The sequence below is a fragment of the Zonotrichia leucophrys genome, chromosome 10 (assembly GCF_028769735.1).
Source record: "Zonotrichia leucophrys gambelii isolate GWCS_2022_RI chromosome 10, RI_Zleu_2.0, whole genome shotgun sequence".
Lineage (NCBI taxonomy): Eukaryota > Metazoa > Chordata > Aves > Passeriformes > Passerellidae > Zonotrichia > Zonotrichia leucophrys.
Window position 1 is genome coordinate 18,333,054 of NC_088180.1, and position 22,302 is coordinate 18,355,355.

The 22,302-nt window shown below is 43.8% G+C and overlaps 1 protein-coding gene across 8 annotated transcripts in view; it reads right to left on the bottom strand.

The window, feature by feature from the left end:
- The window catches only part of MEGF11 (multiple EGF like domains 11), a 254,262-nt gene that overhangs the window by 101,365 nt on the left and 130,595 nt on the right, over positions 1-22,302 (bottom strand). For 6 of the 8 annotated variants that reach the window (XM_064722279.1, XM_064722284.1, XM_064722281.1 and 3 more), the window contains exon 7: positions 16,718-16,792. The exons of the other annotated variants lie outside the window; for them this stretch is intronic. In XM_064722279.1, the coding sequence (XP_064578349.1) occupies positions 16,718-16,792 (75 nt within the window). The remainder of the gene's footprint in view (positions 1-16,717; positions 16,793-22,302) is intronic. 8 annotated transcript variants of the gene reach the window in all.

Genomic DNA, 22,302 nt, shown 5'->3' on the forward strand with positions numbered 1-22,302 from the left:
AGGAAAAATCTTACCTTTTCTAGTGTGAATTCTGTTACTTACAGACATTCAGAGAGAATTAGAGCAGCAGAAAGCCCAGTGGCCTTTGAAAAAGAGGTGTCTTTTATATCTAAAACAGTTCAAAGGCTTGCAAAAAGCTGTGTGCAGGTATCTACACCAGCTACTTGCTGTTCTCTTTTCTTCTGGGCATACTTGAACCTTCACATGGCTCTTTAATGTTACCTAATGTCTTCAAGATATCTTAAATACACTGCTGCCTTTCTCTTATAAACCATTAATAGTAATGTCCCTCTCAGGCACAGAAAAAGAAACAGTTTTGTAAAAAAGTCTTGCCCTGTGTGACCCAGGAAAAACTGGAACGTTCACTCATCCAAACACATTGTGAGACTCAGCACAGCCTCTGCAAACCTTTCTGATATTTACCAATAGAAAATAGCAAGTCTGAAACTACTGGTGGAAAAAAAAGCGCAAAAATACTGAAATATTAGAATATTACACTCTCTTTTCACATCACTTGGGCAGAGAGATGTGAGATGTGTTTATAATAAAGAGATAATCATGAGGCAGACAAATGCTGCATGGCCAAAACACCAGGAGCCAAAGCCTGAGTGTCCCTGGGTGTGCTGGGAAAGGCAGAGGACACAGAGCCCAGCACCAGGAGAGCTTTATGCCAGAAAATTTCCAGTGTCCCTAGAGCAGCTCCTCAGACTGCACCAGGGCTGCAGCTCTCCTGCAGCACTTCTTCAGGATGCAAATGCTGAGAGAGCAGAGCAGCCTCAGCAGCAAAGCAGCAGCTCCCAGTGCTGGGCAGGACATTCAGGCACCTCTGCCTGGGTCCCTTCAGCTTCCTCTGCCCACCAGTGGGGCCTGGGTCTCCTTCTGGAGAGCCAGGCAGGAGGAGAAAGTCTTGTCTCATCAATTAGAGAGACTGGATGTCTAAACCTTGATATTTTGTTTTGACTTCCCAACATGTTCCAATGTTGTTCACAGAAGCGTAAATTAATGCCAATTTCTAAAGCAGAAGTTGCTCTAAACTGGGAAGTGAAACTTTTTTGTTATGATGTTAAAAACAGACAATTCTTAAACTGTTTTACATTCTGAAAAACAGGCTGATCAAAACTGTTCATGCTCACAATCAGTTAGGGGTGTAGTGAGCTGAAATGTTTTGACAAACTCCCAGCCATATGGAAGCCGGTGCTTTCGGAACAGTTTCCCATTGTGGATTCCTGCATTAAGCCATCAAGTGTCAGGCAGGCAGAAACACCAAATCATCACTCCACATGTTTTTTCCTCATTGTTTACAAACAACCTGGCTGTGCCTGCAGCATTATCCATGGGTCAGCCTCACAGACACCCGGACAATCCCCAGAGCAGCTCCACTTCCCAGGCTCAGGGTGTCACTTCTGGGGGTTCAGCTGCAGCCCAAGGAACTGTGGAACAGCTTCACCCCTGAATTAATTGAATTTCTCTGCTTTTTAGTGACAATTGCCACTGACAAGGAAAAAGCAAAACAGACACACGTGACTTCCTGGCTGGATGGCAGCAGGGAAGTGAATGGGATTTTGCTGGAAGAGAGCACAGCACCTGTGCATTAAAGGTTTCAAATGCCAGACTCCCTTAAAGGCTCAGATCTCTACATTCTCCTTGTGGCAGCAGAGAAATACCTTAAAAAATCACAGGGAAAAAGAGGCTGTCTGATGAGACCATCACCTAGATTGTCCCTGGCCATGCTGCAGTGCCATCAGCAGCACCTCGGGCTCACCCCAGTGCCCTTTGCAGCCAGGGAATTTCTTTCCATCATCTCTAATCATCTCTGATAAGGGCTGGCCGCTGTGGGTTAAGTGAGTGCCATCTGGAAAATGACACTGATCCCACAGCTTTGCTGTTTCCTCAGCTAAGGAAGGTGCCCTGCTCCCTGCAGAACCTCAGGGCAGAGCAAACACCAAACCCCCCAAGATTAAACAATCAATGAGCAGAAGGAGGCACGAGCCCACAAGAGGAAGCAGCCAGGGAAATGCTGATGTTCCTGATGCCTGTGGGATGGTGGCTGTGTGGTGGGTGGTGATTTAGGAATGCTGCTGACACACATGCACAAATCTGATGACACAGGAAATTAGCATCCGCTCCTCTCCCCCTGCTTCAGAAGAATTACTAAATATAGCTCACTCTTTAAATATTAAGGATATCTGCAGAATGTTGTTGTTTTTGAAAGGGTTCTTTCCTGACTGGATTTTCCTCATCAGGCTTAGTAATCAAGTTGTTTTATTTGGAATGGATAATTATTCGTTGAGTGATTAATTATTCAGAGTACATTACTAAAGAAAATTCAAAGTATGCTGGTGTAATAAAAAAGTGACAAAATGCAATTCTTTGGGTTCTAAACTGTTCAATAAGATCAGAACATGTAGGATCTGTGGGTATGTAAATGTGGTTTTTCACATTTAACAGAATTGCCTCCATCACCAGAGTCCCATGCAAACACTGATTAATTCTCAGGGTCCATCTATGACCTGCAAAATGTATTTAATCACCATTTCATAGAAGGGAAACTGAGACAGTCAAATTACATTAAACTACAAAACTCCCCAGAAAGGAAGTGATAGCACTGAGATAGGACAGCTCCAAGATCTAAAGTGTCAATTTATGCTCTAAGTACCTTGTAGTACATTTTTTCACTACATTCATAGTCCTGTGCTGAATTAAACAGATAAAAAATGACTCTTTAATGTATACAGAGATTAATTAATAAAGTATTTCTTCTGTTTCTCATCCAAAGCAGTGTTTAAAAAGTGGGAAGTTGATACAAGGAGCATCCCTGGGATGCAAAGTGCAGTGGGATGTGGCTGGGGCAGGACCTGAACACCCTGGGGAGGGCCCAGCCAGGGCTGGGACACCGAGTGGCACTGCTGGGATTCTCCCTCCTGGTGTCCAGCTCCCAGCTCCACACTCTCTCTAAGGAAATCTGGGATTCTCCAGGTTTGTTTCTCTCCATCTGCTTCCATCCCCACTGACCCTGACAGTGTTTCTTCCAGACCTTCTCCCTCACTTGCTCTCTAACAAACCAAACCCAAGTTACACACACAATATTCGCTGCAAAATTTTCCATTGACTGTGCTGGGACCTGGTAGGTTTTGTTTCCCTGCTGATTGCCAGGGTTGCACAATTGGAATTTTTGCAAGGCAAGGGATCCAAAAGGCAGTAAAACTCCACAGACAGAGACTGCTGGAGTTTATTCAAGTATTTGTTAATTAAAATTGTTACAAGTAAATGAATTAAGTTCATATTGCACCAGAAGGACTTGCCCTTATAGAGACCTCACAGCCAGAGAAAGGGGGAAATTGTTCTGCAACTCCCATCTATGCAGACTCCTCTGTTTGGCACAGCCTTACTTTCTGTCAAACTAAAAGAATTCTAACATTTTCTGTCAGGGAGCTGGTGTAAAACTTGAAGAAGGCTTAAAAAAACCTCTACTGTTGACTCATTTCACTCATTCCTAGGCAGATCTGAGAGGAAGAAGATTGAAAGCAACATTATAAGCAAGAATTATCCTCGACTCTTGAAAGGCACACAAAATTAAACTGGGGGATCAGGATCAAGGTAGTGGAAATTATTGGGTCTGTGCACTTAAAAGCTGAAGAAGGTGACTTCCCACTGAGACTTGAGAACACAGGTGCACATAATTTTAAAAATCTGCATTTTTAACCTTTTAAATTTGCTAGCAAAGCAAGGAAGTTGTTGAGAAGCTGCAGTAAACATGGCAATTCAATCAGCTCCTTCCAGAGTCTATCTCACAACTCTGTGATTCCTGAACCCAGCAGGTCAGGGGATCACAGAACAATCCTTGGTGGCAGCTGAATGGAGCTGGAGGCAGCACAGCAACACTTCAGGGACTGCATAAAAATCCTCTGAATTCCCAGCTGTGCTGGCTCTGGCCACCACTGGTCAGTGCTGAAAGCAATGTCCTGGTCCCTGCTCCTTCCTAGGAATGCAAGAGGAGCTGTGGAAAGAGCTAAAGCCAAATTTCTAGCAGCAGTCTGGGAAAGGATTCAAGTTTTCCAACTTTGGTATCAGTTTCTGTACATTTTTAAAAGCTGGGCTCTGCAACCAACAATTCACAGGTGATAACAGATTTTTTTCAAGTTTTTAAGCATGTCAGAGGTGAACACAGGTTTCTAGTGTTACTTTTCCTTGGATCAGCCAAAAGACTTCAGGCTTATTCTTAGACCCATGGACTTAAAAATAATTATAACCTCATAATGCAAATACTGTGAATTTCATTAAAAATCAAAACAGCACTTGACTGCCAAGAAACAACAAGCACTTTCATGCATAAGCTAACTAATTCCATTTTCAAAGCTTCTGGAAAAACAGTAATTGTAGCTCATCATGGCTACACCTTGAGAGATACCCTTGCACTCGCTCCTGCCTGCCCTGCAGTTCCAGAGGAACCACTGAGGGCTGTTTACATCTCACTTATGGCAACAGGACCCGTGGTGGAGCAGGGCCACAGCCCTGACATGTGACAAATGCCGTGACAAAGAGTTATAAAGCTGAAACTCTAATTACCCTGATCCACAGCCCATTGAAAGGAAAGCACAGGACACCACTCCTTTTCCCAGTGTAGCTTTATAACCTGATTTATCCTCAGATTTGTCCTGGCAACAAAGCACTGAGCTGCTGCCCACAAAATACTGCCAGGTGGAATCTGAGTAAAAAAGATTTGAAGCTGTCCATCCAAGTCCTTGTTTTCTCAAGTCTCAATTATGGGACCATTTTCCTCGTGGGGGCTCTTTATGACTTCCCATTGGGAGCACAGCTCACCCCGAGCGGAGCTGCCAGAATTCCCCTCCCAGGTTCTGACTGCTCCAGTACATCCACCTTATTCTACACTATTTACACGAGTGCTGTAAAGATTTTTATTGATGCCCAGGTTTTACAGCTTCATTTTAAGGTACTCAACAGTTGTGCTCAGCTATAGTGGATGGATCCTCCTGCTTCCATATGTTCCCCATTGCCAGGGAGGTCCAAACTGGCAGCTTGCTGAGCCCGCCTGAGACGTGGCCATAAGTCTTTGGAATTGGGACTTTTAACAACTCTGCTTTTCCTGATTCTTGTGCAAACCACTCAATCTGTCCTGGCTTTTAAACTAAAGACGTTTTTATTTGCTCTTACTTTTGACTGGTCTTGGAAATACACGCCAGTGAAATACTGTTATTGTAAAACACCTTAAAAAACAGGTTTAGGACTAGAAAAGCCTTATGAATGAGATCATAAACTCCTGCAATGCTGTGGGCTGGAAGGGAGCTTGAAGATCATCCATCCCCAGGCCATGAGCAGGGACACCTCCACTGTCCCAGGGTGCTCCAAGTCCCATCCAGCCTGGCCTCGGACATTCCCAGGAATCCACAGCTTCTCTGTGCCCCCTGTGCCGGGGCCGCCCCTCCCTGCCAGGGAACAGCTCCTTCTCAATATCCATCCAGCCCTGCCCTGTGCCAGTGGGAGCCATTCCCTGTGTCCTGTCCCTCCATCCCTTGTCCCTCTCCAGGCCCTGGAAGGGACTCTGAGGTCTCCTGGAGCCTTCTCTTCCCCAGGCTGAACAACACAGTCCCAGTTTACCACCAATGATTACTAAAAGAACATTATATTAACCAGCACCAGCAGTGACCAGTCACAATTTACCCAAACCAGTTGTCCTTTCTGCCCTCTCATCTTTCATAGGTGTGAAAGCTCAGAGAAAATACTTGGCTGTAGGTGAGCAAAACACAGGAGTACGAAGACCCAAAGGAATCCTGTACTTTCCTGCTCTCATGTGTGCAAGCAGAGCTGGGGGAGGAAAACAAGGCATGGAAAGTATTAGACAGAAAAAGGGAAATCACTAAGAGTAGGAGGAAACAAGTACAAGAGCATGTAGGAAAAGAAAACTGAGATATGTTAAAAGAAGGCAAAAACCTAACTACATAAAATCCCCCCCACAAAACAGAGAGGAAAATAAAGAGCTGAATGAAAGAGCACATGAATTCCTGCTGTCCCTGCCTCAGTGTCCCACATAATGTGTCCCTGAAAATAATGAAGGTCACCAGCACATTATAGGAAGTAGTGAGCAATGAGAAGCCCATTAGAACCGGCACAGAAATGATCAATTTGTTTATCCTTGTTATCTGAAAACAGAAAACAACGTGGGAAGGGGATGAGTTCATCTTGCTCCCCCCAAGGCTTTCGTTCCCAGCTGCTTCCCCTCCCCAGTGCCACGCACATGACTCCTGCTTTTTACTCCTGGATAGGCAGGGAATAATGACTGACTGTAATAAAATAAATAGCTGCTTCTTGCACACAAGACATCTCCTGTCTGATTTCCTGGGAGCTGCATTAGCAGGGTTTATAAGTCAATTTTTAAAACTCAGGACAGCATTAAAAAACTGACAAATGCCACTCGGTCACGTCCCTGTTGTCACAGTTATTGAGGCCTCTGGAGAGAGTGTCAAAGAAATAAAGCAAATTTCTTTTTTTGCTTAATTTGTGTCAATTGATTTCCTATTTTTAATTAATAATTCTAATTATGATGCAGCAAATTTACCCAACAGACACAACTGGTTTAATCAGCATGTATTGATTGTAACAGTAGAATTATCCCAGTGTTCCTGACACCATTGATTTTCTGTTGTGTGACTGTAAGAAAACAGCAGCTGGACAGACTCTGGTGTCAGCTCACGGTGCTGATGATCCCTGAGCTATGAATTGGTGCTCCTGACCTGACAAATAAAAACACAGGCATTATCTACTGCTTCAGCACTCCAGAGCAGGAATCTGGTGATTACAGTATGGCTCAAATAAGGGGTTTAGTCACAGCCGTAGCAGCAGGAACGTGAGGGTGAGAGACACTGCTCTGAGGCAAAAAGGCAGCAGTTAGAAAAGTCCTTATAAAACTGAGATAAATAATTTGGTGTAAGTTCCTAATTTGTCCTTATTTTGGACAGCTCCAAAATGCCTCTTTCAGCACATGCTTGAATATCCAGGATAAAGACTTTAGGATATTTCTGAGCCTGAGTCTCACATTTTTGTAGAATGTTCCCCTCTGATGGAGCTCCCAGAGGCTGCAGAGTGTCCAGGCCATCCACACCTGGTACAGCCTGGGCTCTCTCAAATGTCACTGCTGCCCCCAGCTTCTCCAGGAGCAGAGCACTGCCTGAGAAAAGAAAGGGAATTTACAGAGAAGGCACAGTGTGACCTGAACTGCTGTTTAGCCCTTTTGCTGGAGTCACTGAAATTTCTGCAATTTTCTGCTCATCGAGTTCCAGATTCTGCAGAAATTATATTAAAAGCCCCTTGGAGCAGCACAGAGAATTCTGATCCATTTGCAATTTGAACATTCCAACTTTGAAAGTGTTTAAAGGCTTTGCAGGAACAGGTGGGTTTGCACTGACCCTCTGGAGCCAAGATGTTCCCAGGTTTGGAAGGAAAAATGATGAGATCTGAAAGCCAAAGCAGAGGGGGGTAAGAAAAGCCAAGGTGGATGGTTCTGCCTCAGCCTGGGCAGGCAGGGCCACCCCAGCATTCCCAGAGGGAGCACAGGGCAGAGCATTCCTCTGCAGCCTGGCATGGAAGCAGCCTCTGGCTGAGGTGGGAATGGGAAAGTCTGATTTGTTTCCTTGCAGAATAAATCACAGTGGAGCAGAAGATAATTCCCCACGTTTCCCCTCATTTGGTTTTCCACAATAACTGACAATATGAGCACATTTAGCAGAAAAAGCTGCCGTGGTGGAGGGGAAATCACTAGTAATAGAAAAATTATAATTTTTCCTGAAGCTGTTAATTCATATTAAACATTTTCAGTACTGCTTACTCAAACTATAATGTGTCAGGAATAAACATGTGATTATACTAGTTAGCTTTTTGGCTAAAATATTTGGAACAGTGAAATTGATAGATAATTACAGTAACAATTATTTGTTCCCTGCCAAACCTGCACTAAGGCATGTCTGCCTGCAGACTTACGCCTTTTTAAGCACAAAAAGATAAGCAGTACACATCATACATTTTGCATAATGAAAAAGATATCCTATGGCCAGCGTTTCAGAAGTGGAAACAGACTGGGGTTTGATTCAAACCATATCTATTTATGTAAAATGGGATTTTAATTGGAGCTACTTATCCCCATGATACAAATGGGGCAATGAAAAATGATTGATGCACTCGGGTAATTATTGTTATAGCACCTTGCAAACTACAACAAAAAAACTTTCATGTACATAATGGCTGTTTAAATTTTAATAAGATACAGAACTGCTTGTCAGTAGGCAAAATATTAATGCTACATTTTGAACAATATTTATATTTAAATACAAACAATATTTAACTGAAAAATCAGAATCCATGAGAAATGCTAGGTGGGTTTGTTTAAGTGATGAATAGATTTATTTTGGAAACATACGGAAGAAAGTAAAAAAGGCATTAACTGGTTATTTTTTACAGTGAGGACATCCAAAGATGATACAGCACAAACTCTCTGTCTCCCAAAGTGTAAAAGGAGGCAGTGAGTGTGATGGTGCAGATACATCTGGTCTCATAAGAGTCACTGTTGCTGCTTCTCCATTTCTACCTAACAGCAAAGGTTAAGAGTGCAAACCCAGTTTTTGTTCATTATTATACAGCATGAATAGCAATATAAATTCTTAATAATTGTTATACCTAGGGGGGAAGTGAAGCAATTCTGCTCATTTAACTGAAATGAAAGCCGAGCGCTGCAGCCATGGAACGCTGCCCCAGCAGGACCTGAGGCTGCCCCCTCTCTCCATCACTGCCACATCAGAGCTCCTGCGAGCCAGCAGGCTCAGGGAGCCTCTGACAGAGCCCAGGAGCGGGCAGTGCAGACACCAAGAGTCCTGCTGGAGATGAGTCTTCTGCAGATCAAAAAGCTGCAGCAAAGAGTCTGTCTATACAATCAGCTCGTGTCATTTGTCAGGGAGGGAAGGTCTACGTTAGCCTGAAAAAAATGCCAAGCAGCTGCTTGGAAGAGAAGAGGGTATTGAATAACAGACCAAAGCAATCAAGACCTTCTCTGGTTATAATCTCATTTGTGCATTGACAGTATTTCAGTCAATAGCCTGTCATGCACTAGCCAAGAGTTGTATTGCAAAAATGTTTGGGCCATCATCTCAAATTTCATAGCTGGTGCCCTACAAGGTCAGAGAGTGCAATCATTACTCTTAATAGGGTGAGTGATCAAGCCATAAATCCAGCAAAAATCAAATTTTACTTTGGTGTTTCCTATAAAGAAAAATAATAAAACTTCCAAAACATTAAATTTTTATATATCATCATTTTGAGCATCCAGATCCCATTGCATCAAGAAAATCAGAGGCCTCTGGATATAAAGCATGATCTCACTTTCACTGGAATCAGTGACAAGTTCTCACTCTCTCTTTCAGAGAAGTAGGGGATAATCACAGAATCACAAATGCTTTGGGTTGGAAGGGAGCTTGAAGATCATCCCATTCCACGCCCTGCCATGGGCAGAGACACCTTCTTCTATCCCGGGGTGCTCCAAGCCCCAGTGCCCAACCTGGCCTTGGACACTTCAGGGATGGGCACCTGTGCCAGGACCTGCCCACCCTCCCAGGGAACAGTTCCTTCCTAACTCCTGATGTAAATCTCTCAGTTTTAGTTTAAAACCAGTCTCCCTTGTCCTATCACCATCTATCAGTGTAAAAAGTTACTTTCCCTGTTTTTTATAACCCTCTTTAAGGCTTCAGTGGTTTCTCCCCAGAGCCTTCTCCCCTCCAGGCTGAAGAGATATTTCATAATTCTGTGTAGTTCTGGATGCAGATGGTCACATTCTGGATGCTTCCATTGGACCAAGCAAATGCAAAGCAGAACAGGGAGTTTGGCACATTCTCTCCCACCCCAGCAGCTGCAGTTCCATCCCTGCACTGGGAGCTTTCCTGCAAATAAACACCTTGATGGAAGTAGGGTCAGCACATAGGATCAGTTAAACTCTGTCACTCCAAAGATTTCTTTTGTTTCCTGAGCCTCTCAGTGACCCTGACTCAAGTACAAAACTCCAGATGAAGCCCTCAGATCACAGCATTGGGTTTGGTTTGCATTGAGGAACAGCTGCCCTGTGGAATGAAGGGAGCAGTGGTGCTGTTGACTACAGACAGGAGCAGTTGGTTTAAGCCACACCAGCATCACTGCACTGCTCATTTTTGTATCGCATTGCAGCTCCAGAATATAATTGAACTGTTTGGCTTTTGAGTGCCTTTTCATTGGAAATGCAATATTAATGAACCCTACTGAGCTTCCCCAAACAATAACAGGGATATGAATAAAAAATTACCCCTAACTGTCCTGATTCTACATGAACCTTCCTAACCCAGCTATATTTAACACCAAAAAAGGGGAAAAATACCCAAAGTAGAAGACATGAACAAATGAAACATGGATCAAGGGCATTTTGCTTAAATCCCTGATTTGATCAGTTCAAGATATGTCCCTCTCATATACCAGTAATCACCTGGATACAGGGTTTAGCAACTAACTCTAATTATAGAGATGTTGAGCAGTGATTTTTTTAAACTGAGAGTTAAGCTGAGAAGAGCTTCTTGACTAGAAGCCAGTGTGCTCAATCAATTAAATTATCATAAGAGAAGAAGAATCAGACCAAGGGGGAATGCGGATGTGGATGTGAGCTGATCATTAGCACAACTGAACTGTCACCTCGGTGGAGGCTGGAATGTGGCCATGCCAGGAGATTGATGGATGCATTTTGCTCAGCAGAGAACAGCCCACAGTGAATTGCTGATAAGATCTGAAAATAAATCTTACCGTATTACAAGGCAAGGTGGAACTGCAGCCTCTGCAGCCTTGCTGTGGCCCACGGGCTGAGCAGCTCCTCCTGCCTGCCTGCTCCCAGGGCCTTGCCTGGGCTGAAGCAGGTTCTTCTCCCCATGTTATAGGATGATGTTGTACCCATGAGGTGACACAGCAGCTCATTAGCACTGGAAGTGGATGAGCTTGGGAATATTTGGATGGGTTTGTGTGGCTCAGAGATGCAGGTTTTCCCTGTAACTCCTGTTTTTCTAGATGACAACTCCATGTCTGCCTATTAGAGGAAGGAGAGACTGGCTGGAACCACAGCAATTCAAAGCCAAAAGGCAACGTGGGATGGAGGGGGTGTAAGGATGAAGCTGTCTGGCAGGTTGGTTTCTGGGCTCAAGGAGGTATTATTGACCAGCAGAGTAGCTGTGAAGAGGGGATGGATGTCAGACAGCTCACTGAGAAAGGTTTCTTTGCTGTGTTCAGCTATTTTAGTCCTCACTGTTCAGGGAACTTTGCTTTAAGCTCCCTCAGTAGAAGGAGAGACAAAGACTGATCTTGCCATTTAGAGTCAAACCTTAAACAGACAGTGGGAGATTCACAGTGAATTCATTAGGTGCCCACAGAGTCCTCAGAAAAAGGAGGCCAGAGCTGCTGTCACGATCCCCTGGCTGGCAAACTACAGCAAAGTGACTCTGGAACCAGAAATCAGGGTATAAATCATGAGAAGATGTGAACTTCCTTCATTCCTCACTTAGGAAGTTTGTGCTGTAAGAGATGTGAGGCTCATTCCTGTCACTCCTCCAAGGGAATGGCTTTACAAATGATTATAAATATCATTATTTAACTCCTGTGGGAGCTCAAAGACTCCCAGATCTGCACTATTCTGAAAAGGTATGAGCTGTGTGTGAGACTCGAAATGTCTTGTTTTGATATTTTACTGCAAGTAGATGTTTTTGGAACACAATGTCCAAATTGAGAGACTTTATTCCCAAAATTGCCTCCTAGATAAGAGTCACACTGGCTGATTTCTGTCTGGCATGGACAAAGCTCCCAGATCCCCCTTAAGAGTCCAGAGCACTCCAATTAAGACTGTGGGTAGTGAGTTGCCTTTTTATAGCGTGTGAAGTCCATAAAGCAAAGCCGTTTCTACAGCTGCCCACTAAACCTCACACCCCTTTAAGGGCATGGTGAGATCTCTCCCAAAGCTTTGTAATATTCCTGTTCCAAGGGTTTTTAGTGTCAGTGACAGATGGCCAACTGAGAGCACAAGGAAGAGCAGCTCTTAACTTATCCATAAAGTTTGAGCTGGCACAAGAAGTATAAAAAATCCTCATAGTTACATGTCTCCCTGAAGAATGAAGGTCTCCATTACTCTGTGTCCTTAAGCCACAGGGAAAGGGAAGGGTTTGTGGCAGGCAGGACTGTAAAGCCCAATATAAACCTGACTAAATAAATCAAAATCTTGCAACTGACCTAAGCTGACTCTCTGTTAAAACTGAAACACTGAGCTGAATTCAGACACATGGAAATGAGGTGCCAACTCTTTTTATTTCTGGAAATAATCCAGGGCTCCCTTCTGCACTTCTGGGGTCTGCAAGCATTCGAGGCTCCTCTGATGCTGCCCCCTCACCTCTGAGCTACCTCATCAGCAGCAAAGGGATCGCGTTTGTTGCTGCTGCCGTCTCAGCCAGCGGTGAGGGGCTGGCAGGGAGAGGCAGCAGCTGCGGGAGCGCGGCTCTCACCATCCTCCTCTGCCTCACCATCCTCCTCTGCCTCACCATCCTCCTCTGCCGCCCCGGCCGCGTTAGCTCGGCTGCAGCGGGACAGAGAGCTCCGGGGAGCGGGGCAGGGCCCGCTGGGCCGTGGGCACAGCCCGCAGGGCGGGAGCGCTGGGTACCGGGATGTGGAATTTCAGTCAGCCTTGGGCCACAAAATCACCGGGCCCAAGGACAAAGCTCCCGTTTCCTTGGCAAACTGGCATCTCCTGACTGCCATGCAGATCTCTCGGTGCCCAGAGCCTTCACTGCCCACAGAAACAAGCACAACTCCCTGAAGGGAATAAGAAAATCCCAAAAAATATAGAAAGGCTTGGGCTGGAAAGGACAGAATGGTTTGGGTTCACAGGGACCTTAAACAGTCTCATTCCAACCCCTGCCATGGGCAGGGATGTCAATAATAGGGAGATAAATTTCAGCCTTCCTCTAGAAATGCTAAAATAATTTGTCAGCTGGTTTAGATGGCTCTGTGTGAACACTGTGCCCATCAGCACTCACCACTCTGCTAGTTCTTCTGTCATTCACAATTTTTTGCTGCAGTGATTCCATATTTACTCCTATATCAGTAATGTAAATATTTATAGGAGTAAGTGAAATAGCAGAAACCCACCAGAAATACATTTGATGTTTATTCCACATTGACAGCTGCTTTTTGAGATCTGTCATTTAGGTTTTATTCAATTATTAATACATGTTGTTGATAATTGTATACTGCTGATTTTTTAATCAGAATATCCTTCAGTACTGAATCAAACATGTCAAAAAAATTTATTTTATTTGCACAGCTACTCTAATAGAACTTGCAACTAAATCTGTGATTTCATCACAGAATGAAATCAGGTTTGTGTAGAATGAACAATTTCTTGTAAAATGCTAAACCTTATTTTATTCTTTTGATTTTTCATTTATTGCATCCAAATAGCACCATAACTTATTGGTTTTCCTCCTGAAGTGAATGACATCTTTTCCAAAATCTGCACAGGATTGTGAAAACATTCAAGTTTCTCTTTGGTTTTTCTTAAAAGACATTTCATAGAATTTTCTTAAAGAGATTTTTGAGAACTTGCAACCGAGGCACCCAGAAGAGCGACTTGGCTGCTGGGCTGGCACTGCAAGAAAGCCCAGGGGGAAGAAGGAACGTCTGAGTCATCCTCCCAACTCCCTTTTCCAGGTCTCCAGCACACACCAGAGAGCGGCAGGGAATTGTTCCCAGGCTGCTCCGGCGCAGGCAGAGATGGGTTTGGAGCTGCAGGATGCTCCAGAGGCCTCGTGCTCTGCTCAGGGCAGGGAATTCAGGGCTGGATGCTGGTTGGTTACTGAGCACGAGCAGCAAAGCAGCTTTGGCTTCTCTCCCCTGCTCCCCTCACTCTTACCCTGCTCACAAAGGAATATGATTAAGATGTGAGTTGTTTAGATCCATTTTTAATATCTCCTGATCAAAAGTGGAAGCTTAAGGAGCATGTAAGGAATGACTTTGATATTAAAGAGACAGAAAGAAGAACAAATAGTTTAATTTGCTTCTTGTCTTTCTTGGCTTGGGAATTTGAAGCAGATGTTCATATGCGAACACAAAAAACCCATATTCCATCCAAGTCTGAGCACAAATTGCCTGGATCAGAGGGAAAATGTCTGGAGAGGGATGCACCAGGGTGCTGCCTGCTGGGAGGGGTGCAGGGATGGCACAGGCAATGACTCCTGGGAATGGTCTCAATTGTGGAAAAAATGAGGGAAGAAATCCTTAAAATGAAATAAAATACTTGCAGTAAGCCCTCCTCACAAAACAAGTGTAAGTGTGTTATTGCAGTGCATCCATGGATCTGAAAACTGGGAAAAATGCAGATTGAGTATTACAGTAAGATTTTAATGGAGATCTTCAGAGACAAAGAAGGATGCAATGGTAAAAGAAAGGGGCTGATTTCTGCATCTTGAACTGATGAGAGCACGGGGTGGCACATATGAAACCTCTGATTAGTCATAAATAGGAGAAACAGACTCTCCATGTCATCCAAATTGTAAAGGGCTGCAATGTCAGATTTTCAAGAGGGTTTTGATTCATTTTGGTCTGTGCACGTAATGAGGAATGAGAGCTAAATCGCAGAAGCCAAAGCCAGGCACAGGAGAGAACCCAATCAGCACAGAATCAGACAGGAGGCTGTGGGATATCACAGACCTCTAATCCATCACCTGAGAGAAATGGCCCCGTGCAGCAGCCACCAGCAGCCTCGCCCCTGGCCCACAGGAGGCACTTTGCTCTCAGCACAACTCCTGCTCTCCAGGCTGACTGCAAACCTCGGGGAGAGCCAACCACTCACCTCAGTACTGCCGGCAACAGAGGGATGTGCACACAGGCACAGGCAGAGAGCTTCCCAAGGGGATCCTGCCCCACGCCCTTCAACATGGAACCATCCCAGATGGACACTGTCACTGATTCCAGTGTTTCCTACGGGCTCATGATGTTTAAAATGTTTTTTAGATATTTAATCCCCACCTCTTTTACAAGAATCTCAGGAATACCCTCAACTGTTCATGATGAAGTTGGGGAAAGAAGGGGATGAGTATCAACAAAGAAAAAGACTTCAGGCTTGGTTATAAATCTGGGATATTTGATCCCACAGCAACACAGTCCTTGAGCTCTTTTACCATTTAAAGCCAGATCTAGAGCATGCAAGTATGAGTTGCACAAGTACCTACAGGCATTCCAGAGCATTTATGGAGACATTGCCAGTTATTTATCTGGGAGTTTTTATCTGAAAATGTGTCACAGGGACTTCTGTACCTCCCAGGCTCCAAGCACACCTCATATCCTCCCCCCTGGAGAGTTCTAGTCACAGCAATTCCCTTCACCACCATGTTGTGTTATAGGCCAAATACACTTCCATTTTTGCTTCTATGTGTTCTGTATGTTCAGCTTTTATGTAGGAAATGAAAACATTTCAGAATGTCTCTCTGTGCTTAGATTTGTATTGCTAGCACAGTATTTACCTTGCATTAACTGAGCATAAACTGAGTGCAAAATCTGGCCCTTCATACAATGGGATCATTTTGGCACTGGGCCCAGACAAGAACAAAAAAAACAATTGTCTGAATTTAATCAGGTGGTGTTACTTGGCAGTGCAAGAAGTCTTTATGCAGGTATTTATTTGTCCCAGCAATAACAAGAATATTGGAATTTATATCCAGGAGATAAGCGAGTACCTTGTCACTCAAGCACAACTAACAAGGGAATTGCTATTTGGTGCAGACATGTAAATGCCAAATGCTTAGTCTGGTTATTATTGTAAATTCCATTTTTACAACCTCTTGTTTTTAAAATGGTCCCTTAATTGATTTTTAATTATATTTTTCAATGACATTTAACTACACATGCTTTGTAAATAAACCCACACACATCCCAAAATATATTAAAGGAGCAAATACCGACACAGTTGAGGTTCTCTTTTCCCTGCCTGCTCTGAGTGCTCTCAGTAGATGTTTTGCACAAGGAAATGAGATCAAAGTGGTTCTGGGTAGAAGGAGATACAGTTCTACCATAGGCAGCTGATGCCAGAAGATTTGGTCCTCAGAGTGTTACTGATACACAACAGAATGAGGGGGATGAAGCATAAAATGAGCCAGAACATCCAATCCTGTGCCCTGTGATTTACCCATACTGAAATATGGCCAGGACATACTGACCTAGAGCTAGTTTAATGTAAAACTCCATGAGGTCTTTAGTGCTCAGAAGAAGCTTTAACATCTCTTTAAGCTCAGAATACCATATTAAGGGAGAAGCAGAAGGAGTCTCGTGTCCCCAGGGGGTGTTTTGGAGGTGCCAAACAGCCCGGGTGGGCACCAGGCAGGCCTGTGGTACAGTGTGCAGCATTTAAGGACATGGAACCATAAATTGCATCCATCCAGCTGCCTAAAGCACAGGTTTGGCATGAATTAAAAAACCTGACCCTTTTAACTGAAACACTGCATGAAACTACTGAATTTCCTTCAGTTTCTGCCTCAGCATCCCTCAGGTTTGGGGTCCAGAGCATTGGGTGCCATTCAAGAGAGAAGCCATGCCCAGGGCCAGGCTGGCAGCAGCTCCCTCAGATCCCACCACCCTACAGGAGCCATCGGGTTTGCTGGAAACCACTCACTGTTGTAGTTGCTGTTTCCACCAGTCTCTGCCGAAGAGGTGCTGGACTCCTCCAGCCCATCAGAGGTGGCCAAATCTTATGGAAAATCAAAATAATAACTTGAAAATACCTTCCCATGCATTCCTGAAAACACTGTATAACCTTGATGAAGTCAGCAGGATAACAACAGGAGAGGACTTGCACCTTTTTCACTCAAACTTGCATTTCTGACATTTCCCACATACCTTTCCCACGGCCAGGATGTCACATTGTTATTAGCAGGGCTGTAATTTCATTAATGGTCACAAAGAAATGGAAAACACTGGAAAGCCAGAATTTAGTATTTATCCAATTCCCAAGCTTAGCAATTATGGCAGAGGCATAGTGTTTTGTTGGGGAAGGAGCTGATTCCTTTATGCTGTGGCACTCACAAAACCCACAGGGCTGGGGAATGACTCTATTGATCTTGGGTAAGATTCACTCCTGTGCAGAGATCCAGCACAAGCCAGCATTTCCCATAAATTTTGTTTAAGCCCCATCCTGTGGAATAAAGCAGCACGCAAATCACACATTACTGGGACAATGATGCTTTGTTCCTAAATATTGCTACTCCTGAGGAGACTACAAAATGCTTTCAGAGCTGTCAGAAATGAGATGTGACTTGCCAAAGGTCACCCAGCAGGGAGCAGAGGACTGGGACACATCCAGGTGCCAGCGCAGAGATCTCTGTCCTGTCCTCTGCCCTTCCCCAGGGTGCAAACACGCAGTGACAGCTTCTGCCCCCCAGAATGTCTTATCAAAAATGCCTCGTGTAAAGTCTGCCTGCACAATGGGAGCTGAGTGTTCCTCACAAGCTGCATTCATTAATTCAGCCTGTTTATTTTAATTTCAATGAAACCTGATTTAATTAGGTGTTGTATGTGTTCTGCATAGATGAGTAAAGCTCTTCTGATTTTTTTTCACTGGGTACATATTTCACCTGCTCTTTTTTTTTTGCAGTGGTAGCTTTTGCTCACCCATACCTCCTCCTATGGGATCTGAGGAAAAAAGAATCCAACTGGCATCCCTTTCCACCCCCTAATGAAAGCAGGGTTCAGTTCCTGCCATAAGGTGAAGACTGGTAAAACATCTTTGCTGACAGTTTAAAAACTTTCAGAACACAGAAATTAAGCAAAAGGAATTGGAAATCTCGGGGCCAGATTCCAGCAGACAAAAATGCACACTCAGTTCTTGAACTGACTCTAAAGAAATGTGAGTTCTACATTTCATATGTGTCACAAACTCTTAAGAACAGCAAGTGTTTGTAATGGACTTCTGGGGAAAAGAAGCTAAACCAAGTGGCAAAATTCTCTGCACTTCTGTGTCTCAGCAAAACTGGCTGTAAAATAAACTGTGGATGTATTTTAGGGAGCTACAAGTAAAGTTTCAGATTAATCCATTCCTGAACTTGTGCTGTTGCTCAAAACAGTAATTGGAAAACAATCCTGGTAAGGTTTTGTGCAGCAAGGATAAAAATCCTTCCTTCAGCACAAGTCAGTCCTGTTATTTCCTGGGGAAGGGAACAAATGTTCCTCTGGGGATCCAATAATTGTTTGTTGTTTCTTTTTAAGCAAATATATATGCACCTGTACTTATGAATAGTTATGTTTTAATTTGGCCATAAAGTGCCCAAGTGGTCCTTTAAGCATATAATTCCTCACCTAATTGCACAGCCCTGAGTATTCAGGGACAAATTGTAATTACAAGTGCAGGTTCATTCTGCATGGACAGTCTCTGTTTTAGTATTTTTAACTGCCAGAACACAAATGGTTTCAAATTATAAGAATCCCACCACTTCCCCTTTTACATCAGCACAAGACAAATTTAATAACAAATCTTGAAAGGACCTTGGAATTCAGGCAGGTCCAGCAGCAGGGGCTGTGAGAAATCCCCCTCTCTTCAGACACATGAAGTGAGAGAAATGCAAGGCAGACCAAAAAGAATCAATTTGTCACAGCCTGTAAAAGAGAGCTGGAGCTTCTGTTTTCATTTCTGATACCTGAACTGGCAAAGCACTTCAGCAGTGACATTTATTGATCATGTAGCCTCAAAACAAAGCTGGGCAAGTGCAGAGCCTGGACAGGCAAGAGGTATGCATTAAATACAACAGGGAAGTTCCAAAAATTGCCTTGAATGGCAGGAAAAAAAAGAAATAAATCCCATTTATGGAGCTGGGAAGGATGGGAAGAATGCAGCCACTCTTACCAGCAAGAAAGTGTTGGGATTTTGCTATTTCATGGCTTTTCCTGTCATGTTTGATCACTATTTTAGATGCAGAGGGGACACTGTGCCTGTTAATGTCACTGGCCTCAATCATGCAATCCTTAATCAAGCAGAAATCCCTGCAGCTTTGCCCATAAAAGAATTACAGACTTAGTTATAGGTTTTCTGGTGCAGATTTGACCCCTGCTGCCTCCCTGCTGCAATAAAACTCCTAAACCCTTTTGGATCATTACTCCTACAACCTGCCTGAGGGCACAGGGGGTGCAGCATCCATGGGGCTGCTTTTTGGTTTAATCCAGGAGCTGAGGATCCAGCCAGTGCCTGCCCTGGCCAACGAGAAACCATCTTAACCAGGGCCAGGGCTCTGGAATTCTTGCCCCACAGTAAATCATCCCACTAACTCAAATTCCCCACAACTTTTCCCTCCTTGTTCAGCCATTGCCAGAATGTTCTTTATTTAGAATAAAAAATAGGCTTCTTTAATGGCCAAAAAGGTTATTAGGATTGTTTATTCTAAGCTCTGAAATATTTGTTCAATTCTTAATTTGCTTATATGTCTTCTAATTACATCAGCATTGGGGTTCTGCCTTTGTAGCTGTAATTGGAAGCTGATATAAAACCAAGACTAGAAAACATTAAGCATTGCAGTGACTGGAGTTGTTGTTTGTGGCATTTGTCATCTCACTGCTTGTTTACCAGAATGAAATTTCCAACGCAATTCTCTTTTTAACCTACAATATTAGGTGACAATATTAAACATGTTCTCTGGCAGATGATTATTTATCTGAGACAAAGCCAAAAAAAAAGCCATACCTTGCTCAAGGCAGAGCCTGCAACTCATTATGTTACATAATTCAAGGTTAGAGAGGGAGGAATAGAGAATGCTTTGGGTGGAAGGGACCTTCAGGAGCATCTCATTGCACCTTCCACTAGCCCAGGTTGCTCCAGGCCCCATCCAGCCTGGCCTTGGACACTTCTGGAAGTGCATGCAGGAAATCCTACGATCTTGGTGGCCTGGTTGTATTCAAAGGCTATGCCTTCAACTGATCTTAAAATCCCCCCCAAGATCAACAATAAATTCTTCTAGATTTTAATTTTCAAGTTTCCAGGAAGCATTAATTACAAACCAATCTAAATGCATCATCACCCTGTAGCTGATTGGCCTCAGCCCTGACAAGTGAAGTGTGTTTCTAGGTGCAACCAAAGGTGATTTTTGGGATGGGGTTCAGTCTCCCCAGCTGAATATCAAAACCGACTCAAGACACCTGAAATTATTCTCCATTGAGATCCACAGGAACATTTTGATAATGTCAAGGGCCATACATCATCAGAGCTCTTTATTCAAGGTGCACTTCATGCTTTGCTTGCCATATTACAATAGGAAATAATAATGGAGTAATAAATGGGGAAAAATATTTTTTCTGTTGTCTTTGTTCGAATTGCTCAGTGTGTGAGAGCAACACGTGTCTGATTTTTCATCTCTCCTTGAACAGCCTGAACTGACAGATTGCCCATAATCTGTTCAACAATCTCAGTGCCAGAACATGACAATAGTCAGCCCCATGGAGCGGCTGGGGAATCTCAAAGGGAATAATTTCCCACTAAGCAATAGCTGAAGGGTGACCCAGTTGGGAGAGGCCTGGAGAGAGACACATTGCTGGTGGCTCTGAGCATGTGTGGCTCCACGCAGGCACAGCTAAAAGGCAGATTAATCTGCAGTCAGGTGTGAGCAGCAGAGCCAAGGAGCCCTACTGGGGACCCACTGGGCATCCAGCCCCTTTGGAAAGCACTTCATGAATTAACCCAGGCTGGGGTTTGTTAAACTGTGAGCATCCAAAGATTCACACCAGCATTTCTCCAGCCTGATCTGTATTCCAAAGCAGTGCTGCTCACATAAATCTCTGTGCTGTTTTTGACTGGAGTGAAAGGGAGAAAACCCGCCGTTAAATCAATAGGCTGCGTTGCACACCACAGTATATGAAAGTCCTGGTGCTGTGCTTATCACTTGTGCTGCCACCAACTAATTGCTGTCCCTTGCACTTCATTATCCCCTGTAATATGGTTACAATAACAGAGGATGACAAATAAGAACTGTTATCTTCTCCAGGCCAGTCTTTCCTCGCAGGGTGAGTTCTCATTCCAATCCATCTATCTGGATGAATAAGATTTACCAGATTACACATGGACTTAAAAGGTTTAACACGAGCAGTGATGGAGAGCTGCCTTAGGAAATATTTTACAGGCACACTTTGGGGATCTGGCACAAAAAACTCTTTACTGCTGCTTTTGTACCCACCATGGTTTCCCTCAGCTCTCCCTGCATTGAAGGCAGCGATGCTGGCAGACAGAAAACCTGGTTCTATAAAATACTAAGCGTGCCTTACGTCCTCCCTGAATCAGGTCTGCCAGTCATTCACTCACCAGAGAGGTGGTCTGATTCTTTTGATGTTAAATTAGATCCTGGAACTAATAAAACTCCCTACATTGATTATGAAGCAGAAACAGGAGAAGAATATTATGGATAGGAGAAAAGAATTTGTGTCTGGCAAGAAAGGATAAAAGTATCTGATCTGTAATGGGTGGCCTAGTTAAAGGAAGTCCTTTGTTGCAGCAATAAAGAGGAATTGTAGAAAATGTGAATGAAACCTCCAACAGCCACGTTAAGGCCACCTGGTCTCAGGTGAGGCTCAGAAGGGAAGAGGAGCCTCTTGTGTGGCTTCCAAAGTCTCTGCAGGAGATCAGTTTGTCCCATTGGATGTAAAGGACGTGCACGGTGTCAGAAGGAAGGAGAGATGGGAAGCCATTATTACAAAGTCTTTGTTTATGCTAAAGATCCTCAAACCATCAGTGTGGGGAGGCAAACTCATATGGACTTCAGGAGACAGCAATGGAAACTCAGATGTTTCACCAATCAAATGAATGCATTTAGAAATTACATTTCTTTCATCCCACAGCAGCTTTGCATGTGTCTCAAAAGCCAGCCTTTACCGCAGGCATCCACAGCACTCACAAATATCCCCAGTATTTGTCTCCACAACTGTGTTAAGGCACACATTTGCATAATTAAAGACACCTATAGGTGAAGGAGCACAAAATAACAAAGAACCATTTCTTTTCCAAAGCCTTCCAAATTAAATTTGAGGTAACTAATTGTCCAATATCTGGTGCTGAAGGTAGTTCCCACTCTTACCCTGTGCTGAGCTCTCTGCAAATTTCAGCATTTTTCTAACTCCGTCTGGAGATATTTTGATGTTCTAGATGCTCTTTTTGTTTTCTGCTTGGTTCCAAACCAGTTATGATCAATAATTTCTCTCAGAAAACAGCATTTCATAAGTGTCCATAAT